Consider the following 15274-nt stretch of genomic DNA (forward strand, 5'->3'; position numbering starts at 1 on the left):
AACTGAACTTGAACTGAACTAGAACTGAACTAGAACTGAACTAGAACTGAACTAGAACTGAACTAGAACTGAACTAGAACTGAACTAGAACTGGACTAGAACTGAACTGGAACTGATCTAAATCTGAACTAGAGCTAAACTAAACAAGATCTTAACTAGATTTGACCACAACATTTAACAATAATTTTATTCTTTTTATTTTCATTTACCCAAAGGTTTGTGTTCAGCCAACCAAGTGTACAGTAAAGATTCATGACGCACGGTATCCAATGTGGGTACCACAATATCAGGAGAAGCCACTTTATGAGTTTCCACTTCAATAACGGGCACTTTGTTAGACCAAGGCACCCATTCACCGTTCATGCTAACTTCGAAATCAATAATAGGTACACCAGAGGAGCCTGGTAGTGGTACGGTAGTAACACTACGTACAAAATCACCCAAATCAGTGCGTACCTTAAGTTTAGCATCACCAGCAAAGGACCACAAAACTGAGTAAATCAAAGCCTTTGGTATATAATGCTCTAACTGATCGGCGGAGCAAGGAAAATCGGGATGAGTCGAATTATAGTTTAAGACATTTCTAAGGAAAAAAATTAAAATATGTATAAAAATAGAATAGAAAAGTGTTATTAAAATTTCGAAATTTGTTCTTACCTTGCTGCTTGATTCAACATAGAGAACAAAGAACTTAAAGCCCTTAGACGTGTAAAGTCCATGATGTGCTCTTGATCCATGGCATATTCCAAACTGCGTACCACAATGCCATCGGCCGAAAAGAAGGGTTGCAATAGTAAAGCAATATCTCGTTGCACTTGCAAAGAGGGAGAGACTTCATCTTCTTTATCTTTAACAGGCTTAACAATGCCCACAAAGTCATCGTCATTATCCTCCAAGGGTATGGAGCGCAAACGTGATAAATAATTTTCAAAGATCATCTCAGTCGAGAGAACATCCTCAGAGAACCAAACCATACCACAACGAGAAACAGTAGCCAAAGTGGCAAATTTCAAATCTTGAACCTCAAACATAATGCGTACATTTGGTGGCAAAGACAAACGTTCACCATTGGGTAGAGTCAAAAGTTTATTGTCATCCAAAACGGAATTCAAATTTTCAACCCATTCAGGATCGACATCACCATCGAAAATAATCCATTGACGTTTATTGATTTCACCACGAACATTATCGATAATTTTACGCAAGACATGAGTAAACAAACCATCAGTCCATTCACGTGTATTGGGATCCATAACACCATAAAGAGCTTCTTTAGAAATGGCTTTGGGATCAATGACATGAGCCACGCCCTCTACGCCCTCATAACGTTCAAGAGCCTTTAGCAAAGTACGCCAGGCGGTAGATTTACCTGAGCCGGAGGGACCCACCATCATAAGACCATGATTGAGACGGGAAATTTGATAAAGTTGTAAAACCTAAGCAGAAATTGACGTTCAAAATAAATTTAATAAAATTCAATATTTTTTATTTTATTAGCAAATAATTTGCGCTTTTTTTTGAACAAGTTTAAAAGAAATTTTTTATATTATTGTTTGTTAGTTTTTTTAAACCTTTCTTTAAACTTGTTTTAAGTGTCTAAAGCAAAAAATGTTTAGAAAATTTCTTACTTTATCAACCCAAGTTTCACCAAATCCCTGTTTTTCATTTTATATACAATTATGTGTTAATAATTTTTACAGGTTATCATTTAGTTTTGTGTAAGTTTGTGTTATTTTTTAAGATTTTAAGAGAAATTTGAAATTAATAAGGAAGAAATTTAATAAAAAAAAAAACAAATTGGAAAAATAGTTAAAAAATCTAAGATAAACGAAAAGGCTGAGGTGTTTGTAAAACATACACACCATAACAAACACCTTAGCCATTGATATAAAGAGAATAAAACTTACTTTTTCCATCCAAGCAGCTCCTTGTTCATCACCTTCACCACAAACCAAATAATCCTCTTGGCAAACTTTACGGATTTCATCTTTCAAGCCCTTCATTTCAGCGCGAGTATAACCTACATTGGGGAACACATCACTCAAAAGAGAGAATAGTAGAGGAATATCTTCAGCCACCAATTTGGGAACCATTGTTTCACACACCGATTGTATGAGAATTTCTTGTTCGGGTAGATTTTCAGCCACTTGAGCCTCATCAATATTTTCTTCGCCTCTAGCCTTTAAGGTCTCCTTGATTTTCTGTATACGATCACGTTTAACATTACCAGCAGAAATGAGCACCGATTTTAAGGCACGCAAGCCAAAATCGTAATGAGATTGATTAGACAACTGTTCGTCACACAACTTAAAGAAGGGTACAATCTTGCAGGCCAATTTTTCAGCCGAACGGAAACCTTGTGAGAATAACATCACCTCGGCAATAAGTTGACGATCAGGTTTGGTCATAGCCAATGAACGGAAGAGTTTCTTCAAGTTATCGGGTAAATTAGAACGTCCAGCATAACCAGGATTCATGGTAATGAAGATAGCCATATCGGAAGATACGCGCACTTGTTTACCCACCAATTCCACGGTGATACTTTCCTTATTGGTATCCATTTCGTATTTCAAAGCTTCCTGTATAGTTTGAATTTGTTGCGAACAAGCGGAAAGCATACGTTCTTCCAAACGATTGAATTCGTCGAAGCAACCCCAAGCACCTACTTGACAAAGACCCACGAAAATACGACCCATAGCTTGGAAATCAAATGTTTCATCACAATTGAAGACCAAGACAAAGCGACCCAATTGATTGCCCAAAGCTTTGACGGATTCAGTTTTACCCGTACCAGCAGGACCGAAAGGAGAACCACCCAAACGTGATTCTAAAGCTTGAGTCATAGTCAAATAGCAACGATCTGTTAAAGGAGTTTGAACCAGACGATCTTGTACGCCCAAATACTCGAAGCCGTAGAAGAAGCGAGCATTGGCCATATGAATAGTAAGTTGTTGTAAAACCTAAGAAAAGAAAAACCTAAAAATTAATGAAAAAATGGAAATATAACAAAGCATATACCTCAGTTTGTCTAGGATCGAAATAGAATCTCATTTCACATAACCATTGGAAAGATTTAGGACTGGTGACACCATTGGTAATCAAACGTCGGGTTACCGTACGTTTGTGTACAAATTCATTAATCTACAAAACCATATCAAAGTTAATTCGATGTTATCATCACTTGACTGACTAATAAAACCTACCAAATGTTCCAATTTCTTTCTGCGCAAAGCTGGCTGTTCTTGCAATACCGAATCGGCTAAAACATTGAGAGTAGACTCTACAGTGCCCAAGACACGTTGCAAGGGTTTGGTGCTGTTAGCCTCAGAGGCCTGTTGCAAACCAGCTTCTACATCCTCAGACCAAAGAATTTGGGCAGCTAAAACCACGATTTGGGCTTGATATTTATCACACCATTCCATATATTTTTGAGGTTCAATTTGTCCTTCACGGAATTGCTTAATATCTTGGACAGCTTGAGCCAATAGAGAAGCCAAAGTGAAACGCATTTGTTTTTCCACCAAAGACAACCATTCATTAATCTTAGGATGTTCCACCGTAGATACAGGATTAATGAATTTAACTTCTTCTCCCTCGCGTGAAGAAATACCCAAGATGACGGTGTTGTCTTCATTCAAAAGTATGGCAGCAATACCGGCAAACATTTTCTTGAAATGTTTTTGTAAACGGGCAATATTTTTGCTGTTGCCAATAATTTCTAAAAGATCTTCATCACCCACAAAGTAGAAACGTGGGAAGGAAGTACGTTCACGTTCCAAATATTCACCCAAAGCTTTTTGTATTTTGCCCAAAAGATCAGCCAAACGTTCAAGCGAACGCTGGACAGCTGGAATGTTCAAAACATCCATTACTTTGGGGGACTTGGCTACCTTTTTCATAAGGCCCAAAAATTCGGAGCTAATACTTTGGAATCTAGAAGTTTCTTGAGGCAACAAGGACTTAATATCAGCACTGCCTGAGAAAATACCCTCCAAATAAACCCAGCGACGTTGTACATCAATCCAAACATCAAAGAGAGCATTAATACGATTCAATTTCTCCTCCCAGGTTATGGTTTCCTCTTCGAAGACCTTGTAGAAAGGTGACAATTTCATGGCAGCCACCGAGTTAATGTGTTCCTTAACCTTATTGAACAAATCATCCCAGCCACGTATGATGCGACATTTGTTTTGATAATTAATCAAATCCAATTCATAACTCTGCCAGGTGTCACGAACTTGTTTCAAGAATTCTTCCAAGGCCATTTCACCCTGGGCAACACGCATTATATCCTTGACAATATTCTCATTTTTTTGTAGGTTTACATCCCAAACTTGGCCTAGAGTAAGATCAGATATTACCCAGTTAACACGTAATTCTTTAGTCAATTGTTTCCAATGACGTTCTTTGAGGGCATCCGATTTAAGTTCAACAATCAACATGTTAACCTTGATGTAACTTTGAATCAATTTCTTAACATACTCGTAAGACTCGTACATACGCAAACGAGCGGGCAATTCTTTGAGCTGAGACATCAAAGCCTCCAACTGTTGACGTAATTTGCGTGGTTGTACAGATAACCAAGGCTTTTCACTGAAAAACGAGAGATAAGAGAAAAGTAAGAGAAAGTAGAGGTAGAGTTTCCCCGAAGTCAGAAACTTCAGCAACGCTCATGAAGAAAGACTATCACACTTACCGAGTTTCATCAATTTGTGTCCAAACTTTAGACAATTCACTCCAGACTCCACGCAAATCTTGCAATTCTTCCAAAGCCACATTCATGCGTTCCGAACTGTTATTGGGCACCGCTGACTCTTGCAATTCCAAAGCTTCCTTGGCCTTGGCTACATTATCACGTTCCTCCTTCAAACGAGAATATTTGCTCTCAAACATTTGCAATTGTTGTAGAGCATCATCAGGACGTATTTTACCGCCAGTGGGTTTATTATCTTCCCAATCCTTAAGAAAGTCAATAGTACGAGTTTCAACGGCCTTATCTTCAGCCACAATTTTAGCTTGCAAACTAGCCACTTGAGTTTGTATAGCAGTGTCTTTGCGTTTAATAATTTCATTGAAGGCAGACCATTCTCCTTCGATATTATCGACATGCAACCAATTGTTGGGGAATTGGAAACGTTGACGTTCCAAAATGCGTTGAGCCTCACGGAAGACCTCAACTTGTTTGTCCCAGACCAACATTTCCTTTTTAAGTGATTGAACATAGGTAATGAAACTAACGGCATCAGTAGTACTGGCGGCCTCTGTGGATAATAATTAAATTAATAAATTAAAATTTATTTTTCATTTTTATCTTTTTTAAAACTTACCAATACTTTGCATTTCCAAATCAGTTCTAGACTTTGAAACCTTGGTATGGAAGGTGGACATTTCATTGCCCAATAGAGTGCCAAATTTGCCCAAAGCCTCCTTATGCCAGGAGTCATATTTCAAAGTTACCTTAGCCTGTACCTTGGCATAATCAATAACAATAGGACCATAGGCGCGTCTAGTATCCGAAGTATCAAAGGTAGTTCTAGATTTCTTGATGTCATTCAAACACTTTATCCACAAGTTAACATCTTCGCCCAAACGGCCGTAAAGCGTATCAGCTTGCAGATCCCACAAGGACTGATAACGCAACCATTCATCAACATAGTTGCGTACCTCACTAATTTTACTCTCAATAGCATCGTAGGCATTTTCCAAAATCTTATTCTCTGGCAATTTAGTAAGAAGATTGCGGTAAGTTTGCGAGACCGGCTTATCTAAACCGACTTGATAGCGTGAGCTTTGCAAACGTACTTGAGATGTAACAATTGCTTGCCAGGCAAACAATTGTTGCATAATTTGGAATCTAGCCTCCTCGATGGAAGGATACAAATACATCTGCTGATTGGTAATGCGTATTTCATGAACAGCATTTTGTATTTGAGGTTCACCACCCAATTTATGGGTAGGCTGAGCTGGAGCATCGGTATCCATAGAAAGGTCGACTTCTTTTTTATTGCCAGTCAAGGCTTCAGTCCAGGCCTGAATACCAGCCTGCAAACGTATGGCTAGCTTCTTCTCTACCTCTTCATCGAGGCGTGATACCCAAACACTTAAATTCGAGTATTGACGTAAAGATAAATCATCAACAGCGTGTTGTATTTTCGATAAAATCTCTACAAAAGTGGCGGCACTATAAGGACATGTCTCCAAAGAGCGCACATCAACATCCAATTGTTCTTCCACCACCAAAAGATCTTCAACCTGAAGACAAACAATTGTTTAATAAAACCATATTTTTAAATAAACTCTCCTGGTAACTTACCTTCTCTTGGAATTGAGTAACACATTCCGATAAACGCAAGACATAAGGATCCAATTTATAAGATTCCCATACTAGACCAATACCTTCAGATACTAAATTCAAGACTTCCTTACGCAAACCAGCTACCAAAGGTACAATACTAGCACGGTCTTCAATCTAGTTTATGAAAAATATAGGAACAGACAATGTAATAACAGAAACAATTTGTATTCAAAATTTTAGCATTAACTACTTTCAAGTGCCTTTAGAGAAAAGCATGCTTTTTATGGATTTTTTTTTATATAATTTTTGTAATAAACTGAAAAAACTATTCTCTAACAATAATTTTGATAATGATAATTTTAGAACCATTTTTTTTTTTTGTTTTTTGTTTTAATTTTCAATTACTACCTTGAAGACAGAATTTTGTGCTAAACTCCTATTATTTAGCTGCATGTAAGTAAAAAAGGATAATGATATTTGTTTGTAGGTTTTCGAGTAGAGGGGGTGAGAGAGGGGGGTTTATAATCAATGTAAATTGTGTTAAGAAAAAAATGAAATTAAATAAAAATTAAACAACAAATAATTATAAAAGTTAAGTGATTTTAAAACTAAAATTTCTTAAGGAAATTCTGTTAAAAAACCCCTATTAACTTAAATTTTTATTTGTTTTCAAAAAGGTGTAAGTGTTAATTTGTTGCAGTATATATTGTATAAGTTAAAATGTTAAAAAATCAAAAAATACTAAAGCTTTTTTTCTGCTGCTGACCTTCTGTTAAAGGTGCATGCATTTAAAATTTTAAAAAATGAGAAATTATTCTAAAATAAGAAAAAAATCTCAAAACAAAACACAAAAATAAGGTGATTGTTATAAATATTTGAAAAATAATTTAAAGATTGAATATTCAACTTAAAATTTATAGTGTTTATAATGTTAAAGGTATAAAAGTTTGAATAAAATGTTAATGAATTGCTAAAACAAATATTAAGCAAATTTTCAATTTATTATTTGAGATTTATGAAACATATTTATGTTTGTAATATTAAAAAGTTCAAATTATCTATTTTTTATCCTTCAATATTGCGAGAATAAATCTATGACAAGGTTGAATGAATCTATGTAAAAGGAATGAAGATTAAGTGATGTCTGTTCATTGCATGTTAAAATTAATTTTTATGCAAATCTAGTATAATTTTATAAGATATGCTTTCGACAAGTTTTCTATTTATTTTTATAAATGACCGAAATATTAGTAAAATTTTAAAAACAATTTTAAAATATAAAATTATTTTCGGACATTTCTCATAAAAACTATTTCGAAAAATTTGTGTATGAAATATTTTTTCTAGAAAGAAAATATGTAGAAAATGACCTATAAAAAGAAAATTGACAAAAAAATGCCTATAGAAAGAAAATTAATCAAAAATTTTGTATAAAAAGGAAATATGTTCGAATTTTTTTATAAAAGAAAATTTATCGAAATGTCTTGGTAAAAAGAATGTTTATCGAAAATGTTCTATAAAAATATAAAAAAATTTATATAAAAACATGTTTATTGAATATTTTCTATAAAAAGATATTTATTGAATAAAAAATAAATTTATTGAATATTTTCTATAATAAGAAAATTTATCGAAAATATTCTATAAAAAGAAAATTTATCCAAAAAAAATTTTAAAAAGATAATTTGTCAAGAGTTTTGTATAAAAAGAAAACTTTTAGAAAATATTATATAAAAAAGAAAATGTATCGAAAATATTCTATTAAAAGATAATGTATGGAATATATTCTTTAAAAAGAAAATTTATCGAAATTATTTTTTAAAAAGATAATTTGTCAAAAGTTTTGTATAAAAGGAAAATTCTGTTAAAAAGATTTATTTAAAATTTTCTATAAAAAGAAGATTTATCGAAAATATTCTATAAAAATGAAAATTTATCGAAAATATTCTATAAAGAGAAAATTTATTGATAATTTCTATAAAAAGATATATCGAAAATATTCTATAAAATGAAAATTAAATTTATCGAAAATTTTCTATAAAAATGAAAATTTATCGAAAATTTTCTATAAAAATGAAAATTTATCGAAAATTTTCTATAAAAATTAAAATTTATCGAAAATTTTCTATAAAAATGAAAATTTATCGAAAATTTTCTATAAAAAAGAAAATTTATCGAAAATTTTCTATAAAAAAGAAAATTTATCAAAAATTTTCTATAAGAAAAGAAAATTTATCGAGAATTTTCTATAAAAAAGAAAATTTATCGAAAATTTTCTTTAAAAAAGAAAATTTATCGAAAATTTTCTTTAAAAGAAAATTTATCAAAAATTTTCTTTAAAAGAGAAAATTTATCGAAAATTTTCTTTAAAAGAGAAAATTTATCGAAAATTTTCTATAAAAAAAAATTTATCGAAAATTTTCTATAAAAAAAAATTATCGAAAATTTTCTATAAAAAAGAAAATTTATCGAAAATTTTCTATAAAAAAGAAAATTTATCGAAAATTTTCTTTAAGAGAAAATTTATCCAAAATTTTCTTTAAAAGAAAATTTATCGAAAATTTCTTTAAAAGAGAAAATTTATCGAAAATTTTCTATAAAAAAGAAAATTTATCGAAAATTTTTTATAAAAAAGAAAATTTATTGAAAATTTTCTATAAAAAAAGAAAATTTATTGAAAATTTTCTATAAAAAAAGAAAATTTATCGAAAATTTGCTATAAAAAAGAAAATTTATCGAAAATTTGCTATAAAAAAGAAAATTTATTGAAAATTTTCTATAAAAAATAGGAAAATTTATCGAAAATTTTCTATAAAAAATAATAAAATTTATCGAAAATTTTCTATAAAAAAGAAAATTTATAGAAAATTTTCTATAAAAAAGAAAATTTATCGAAATTTTTCTATAAAAAAGAAAATTTATCGAAAATTTTCTATAAAAAAGAAAATTTATCGAAAATTTTCTATAAAAAAGAAAATTTATCGAAAATTTTCTTTAAAAAAGAAAATTTATCGAAAATTTTCTATAAAAAAAGAAAATTTATCGAAAATTTTCTATAAAAAAAGAAAATTTATCGAAAATTTTCTATAAAAAAGAAAATTTATCGAAAATTTTCTATGAAAAAGAAAATTTATCGAAAATTGTCTATAAAAAAGAAAATTTATCGAAAATTTTGTATAAAAAAGAAAATTTATCGAAAATTTTGTATAAAAAAGAAAATTTATCGAAAATTTTGTATAAAAAAGAAAATTTATCGAAAATTTTGTATAAAAAAGAAAATTTATCGAAAATTTTTTATAAAAAAGAAAATTTATCGAAAATTTTCTATAAAAAAGAAAATCTATAGAAAGTTTTTTTTAAATATTTATCGAAAATTTCAAGACTTGGAAAGTTTATTCATTAGCCTGTCACAGCTTATTGATAACAGCTATAAACAGCTGTATTATTTTTCCTCGATAGTATAGTGATCATTATTCCCACTTTTCACAAAATATTTCGCTTAAATCTCTCACGTAAAGCATCCATGACTCACAAAATAACTGTTCACATTTTTTCTGAACTTTCGTTAATCTCTTCGATTTAATTTGCTTTATATTTGTTTTCGCACGCAAAAAATTGCACAAATATTATATGAAATAAAAAATTTTAACTAAAACTTACCTTTTCCAATGTACGTTCGTAAGTGCGAACACTTTCAATCAAGGAAATGGCATAAGGATAAATTTGATTAGCCTGATGAGCCTTATTAACAATTGTCAAAGGAACTCTGTAAATTGTATAGAGATCTGCTAGCTTTCAAATGAACATAAATTATAAAATCTTTATCATCTCACCTAAAACTTAAGTTCTTAATATTTCTCACTTCCTTAGACAATGTTATGATTTCGGGTAAAAAGTTAACGCGTAACTTTAAGATATTACCTTTACCCGAACGAGAACGTGCCGAATCGATGGTGAATATACGGCCAGTGCTGCCGAAGTTACGTTCCTGTACTTTACGAGCCCATTCTTGAAATACTTCATCGATGTTGAGTTTAGCACGGAAACTATCACCATCAGCTTTAAGTTTCTGGCCCTCAATGTGCGATTCCCAACCTTTACCCAAAACATCTTCGACACGTTTTAAGTACATGGTAAGTTGATTGTTAATCTGACGAGCCCAAATAATGGAACCAGCGACTGGGGGTAAATCGCGTACGGTAGATAAGCGACAGCTTTTGGATTGGGGATATTGAACCTATATAATATAACAAAATATGTATGTATTTTTCCTCGATAGTATAGTAATCAGTATTTCCATCTGCAGCAAAAATATTTACCTTAAATTTCTCATGTAAAGCTTCAATATCATCTTTGACTCTCTGTATAAGTTGAGTTTGATATTCACGTATAGCTCCACGAATGTGAGGTCTTACGAAGAGAGCATTGAATCTTGAGAAAATGCGGAACATTTCATTGGCATTCTTGGCTGTGCCCAATTGATCACGTAAGTGAGCAGTGATACGTGTTTCCACACGATCAATACGTTCCTCATAGCGCTTGACAGCGGCCTCCCAAGCTTCGGAGCCCTCCTTGGTAATGTCCAAGCAATCAACTTCCTTGACATTTTCATAAGCCAAGTTAACTTCCTCAATAGCATTGGCATCATCAGCTTCCAAGCTGTAGGGTTGTTTAGCCTCAATGGCATTGTTTTCAATTTGTTGTTGTTGCTTGGTGGGTCGCAATACACGCAAAATGACAGTGCGCAATTGTTCATGTTGTCTGCGGAATTTGCGCATATGTTCCATGCGTGTCTGCAACTTCTTATGGGCAGGCGAAACACGCCATACCATTTTCAAATGTTCATCACGCTTCTTCTTGACAATGTCACGCAAAAGTCCTTGCAACTTATCGTACTCATCATCCCAGCAGCTAAAGATTTCGAAACATTGATTCATAACACGTTCGAATTCATCAAATGGAATGTGCATTAAACGACGAGTTCCCAATACCTTTAACAGTTGTTGAGACAAGTCACGAGAAATGGCCTCAATAAGTTTAAGACAACGTTGTATGGGATACTTGGTATTACGAACTTTACGCAAGTGGGAGAAAATCTGCTGAACAGCAGGTCTAATTTTCTCCAATTCAGTTGCGGAGAGTAAGTCATTAATGGGGAAATCTTTCATTAAAGGATTATAATCAGCCACCATGGCCAAAGCCTGCTTAAGGCCGGTGTCAGTATCAAACGACACAGTGGCATGGAAACGTTTACCATGCTTTAAAATATCCAAGGTTAAAGCCACCTCGGGACTCTCACGTTTCTCCTGGATACGATAGAGTGCCCTTTCCAAGTTTAACCAAAAGGAAATTTCCTATAATGGATAAAAACATTAATGAGACGAGTTTATATGAAATGAAAATATAAGAAAAACTTACTTGCAAGGCAGTACCGGAAGAAGGATCACGATCCAATTTCGTAACCTTTTTAATTTCCTTAATCCAACGATTAACACCATTCTGAAGTTGATTTAAAAACGAAGAATCCTCTACCTTATCGCCAAAGTCACCAACTTTAGCTTTACGATTCTCATCGGAACACTTGCGTATAACGGAATTAACCATAGGATGAGCCGTTAAGGTAATTTCGGGTATATCAATATTTTGTTGCAAATGCAAGAGACCCATTTCAAGTTCAGCCAATTTTTTCTCAACCGAGGGAGCCATTTTATCGCCATCACGATCAGCACGGCCAGACTCTTTGACATAGGACTTGAAATAGGGTGCCAATGATTTGCTAATGAAAGCGTGTAAAGTTTCGTATGGAGAACCATCCGAAAAGTTAATTAAACGCAATTGGGAATGTATGGACTTGTCAGCCTCGATGACAGCACCACGTTTGATACAGGCCAACGATGCCATACGACTATTGGTGAAATGAACATCATTGCTGATTTGATAGTTGACGAATTCTTTTTCTTCTTCGCCTTCAGCAGGTTGTTCATTTTCATCTTCTGAAAAGTAATAAAAAAAATGTTTTTTTTTTTTAAATTTTAAAAAATATTAATTTTTGTTTTTTTTTTTTAATTTTATAAAATAAGAATAAAATTTTCTATTTTTTCTTAATTTGAAATTTTATCGAAAATTTTTATTTTTACTTAAGAATTCGATTCGAAGAAAATTTATTGAAATTTTTTTATAAAAAGAAAATTTATTGAAAATTTTTATAAAAAGAAAATTTATTGAACCTTTTCTAATAAATATATAGAATATATTCCATAAAAAGAAAATTTAACAAAAATATTTTATAAAAAGGAAATTTATTGAAAATGTTTTCTAAAAAGAAAATTATTTTTTTAAAATCTGTCTTTTTAAAAATTATTTGCAATTAAATTCCATAAAATTTTATTATTTAATTAAAATTTTTTTAAAAAATCCTATTAAGTTAACTCGTTTATAACAACAAATAAATAATTACGAAAAACAAATAAAAAAAACGAGAATGAAATTAAAAAAAAATATTATAACCTTGATCTATATGTATATTCTCAATAAAAAAAATTAATTATCAAGGTAATCAAAATAAAACCAAAAACACACACAACCACAACAGACATCGGTTAGAATAATTCGTATGTCCTCGTCTTTATACACAACCTTCATACATTTTATTCGTTTTTTTTCTGACTCAAGGTTTTCACCTTGATATCAAACGTTCTTACTCACTCAAGGTTTTCACCTTGATTATGAAGGTAATTTTAGTACATTACTCCCTACAATATTTTAACCTTCGCATTCAATACGATGGCATTGAATCACAAAACGACAACCTTCAATTCAATGTCACGTTCATTGTCAATGTTTTTTTTTCCTCAGCACTCAATGTGAAGTATAATAATTATTCAAGGTCATTCGATATTTTATTTCACGAATATAATAAAAAAACATTTTTAAAAGCTAACCAAAAAAAAGCTTTTTTCAAATACCAAAATAAACACGGAAGAGAGTTTTTTCAGTTTTATTATTTATTAAGAACATTTTTGCAAACATACAAAAGGGGAGGAAGAACATTTCATTTTATTAGAATATAATTAATATAAAATTGTTAAAAAATACAACAATAAATGATAATTGTTTTATGGAAAGGGATGGAGGTGTGTGATATTAAATTGATTTGTTATAAATATAATAACTTTTTGTTCAATTGTTACTTAATTTTATAATTTGTATCGATCGAATTGGTAATAAAAAAGACTGATCTTATCTAAATTATTGTTTATATTCTGTAAAAACGAAATTTATCTTAAATTTTCTATAAAAACAAAATTTAACATTTTCTTTAGAAACGAAATTTATCGAAAATTTTCTATAAAAAATAACAATTTTATGAATTTTTTCTAAAAAACAAAATCAAAAACTTACCAACCCAATTAAATCAATAATGGTATTCGCACAATTGGGACGAACGACGAATTTCGTAAAGCTCGACGAACTAGTCGAAAAAAATTTGTTGCGTAAATTCGTCGAATGGAATACAATCAAATCATTCGTACTGCGAATTCGTTTTAAAATTTGTTTATTCGAAATTGGAAAAACTAAGCAAAAGGAACAAAAATTATATTTTTGTGAATCTGCTCGATTTTGAGATAATTTTAACAGCTTTAAAATTTATTCAAACATTATTTCGAAATTAGAAAATGTAAGAAATTGACCTCGAATAGAACTAAAATTATATTTTTGTGAATATCCCCAATTTTGAGATTTTTTTTAACAGCTTAAAAATTTTTTCGAACATTACTTCGAATTTTCGAACTTAATTTTAAATATTCCAACATAGCATTTTAGTGACATCAAGTGTACTCCAAACTGCCAAATTTTAGACAATTCGGGCCACCAGAACTGGTTTTAATGTCTTTAAAAATTTTTCGAACTTAAGTTCGAATTTTCGAAAATTTTATTTTTAGTTTTTATGATGCAGAGATTATTTTAAGACCATAAAAATTTTTCCGAACATAACTTCGAATTTTCGAATATAATTTCGAATATTCAAATATAATATTGTATTGCCATTAGCTGTACTCACAACCACCAAATTTCAGAAAATTCGGGCTTCCAGAATTGGTCTTAAAACAATTTTCCACAATTAATTCGTCGTTCGTCTGCGTAAGAAATAGAAATAAACCTATCGCACAGTTCGTTACGTATGACGAATTTCGTCATATGCACTGATTGTATGTATTTTCATATACTTTAGTGTGTTCTATATCTGAGGACGAAAATTCGTTTCGAAGAATTCGTCGTTCGTCCCAATTGTGCGTATAGCATAAAATGATAATTTCCTAAGTGTATTATGAACTTATGATTATAACCTGAACTCGTTCTACTTTGGGGCTAAGACCAATAATTTTTGTTCGAAATTGTCACCTTCGGAACTGGTTCTGTGGAATTTTTGATTTTTTTACATTTTTTCAACTAATTCTAAGATGTTGTTTCGTAATTAGTATGTGTTTCATTAAACTAGTCTAGTATCAATGTATAACTAGTGTCAAAGAACTAGTTCCTTGAAAACTCTTTAGAAGTATTTTAGAACTATAACAATGTTCCGAGGAACGGGTTTCAGTACTAGTTGGGACATCACTAGTTGTTTAAAATTCAATGTAATAAATGAAATGTATCTAATTTTTTTTACTAAGACCTGGTTCACACTAGAAAACTTTTTTGGGAAACTTTTGATTTTTGTGTGTGAGAGAAAGAGAAAGAAATATCAACCATCTCTTTCTCTCCCACACAAAAATCAAAAGTTTCTTAAAAAAGTTTCCTAGTGTAAACCAGGTTTAAAACCTTTAAATAATTGAAATGCATGAAAATTTGTTAATGAAAAAACCCTGCAGTTCGGTCGGACAGTCCCGAACTACATACCAATACCCCTAGCCAAACGTACAGATGACTAACTATTTAACCATGTGATTGTCCTACGAGAAAGTCAATTGTCAAAAAATA

At 31.2% G+C, this 15274-nt stretch overlaps 1 protein-coding gene across 8 annotated transcripts in view; it reads right to left on the minus strand.

The window, feature by feature from the left end:
* Positions 1 to 15274, minus strand: part of LOC111680412 (dynein heavy chain, cytoplasmic) — a 28079-nt gene that overhangs the window by 10966 nt on the left and 1839 nt on the right. For 2 of the 8 annotated variants that reach the window (XM_046952362.1, XM_046952363.1), the window contains exons 2-15: positions 11714 to 12288; positions 10615 to 11649; positions 10129 to 10532; positions 9956 to 10061; positions 6704 to 6742; positions 6314 to 6469; positions 5328 to 6252; positions 4697 to 5261; positions 3204 to 4593; positions 3019 to 3141; positions 1908 to 2960; positions 1629 to 1655; positions 658 to 1436; positions 210 to 583 (exon numbers count right to left, since the gene is read on the minus strand). In XM_046952362.1, the coding sequence (XP_046808318.1) occupies positions 210 to 583; positions 658 to 1436; positions 1629 to 1655; positions 1908 to 2960; positions 3019 to 3141; positions 3204 to 4593; positions 4697 to 5261; positions 5328 to 6252; positions 6314 to 6469; positions 6704 to 6742; positions 9956 to 10061; positions 10129 to 10532; positions 10615 to 11649; positions 11714 to 12288 (7551 nt within the window). The remainder of the gene's footprint in view (positions 1 to 209; positions 584 to 657; positions 1437 to 1628; positions 1656 to 1907; positions 2961 to 3018; positions 3142 to 3203; positions 4594 to 4696; positions 5262 to 5327; positions 6253 to 6313; positions 6470 to 6703; positions 6743 to 9955; positions 10062 to 10128; positions 10533 to 10614; positions 11650 to 11713; positions 12289 to 15274) is intronic. The other 6 variants (XM_046952366.1, XM_046952367.1, XM_046952364.1 and 3 more) reach the window with 3 other exon arrangements.

Source organism: Lucilia cuprina, chromosome 5 (assembly GCF_022045245.1).
Source record: "Lucilia cuprina isolate Lc7/37 chromosome 5, ASM2204524v1, whole genome shotgun sequence".
NCBI classification, from domain to species: Eukaryota; Metazoa; Arthropoda; class Insecta; order Diptera; family Calliphoridae; genus Lucilia; species Lucilia cuprina.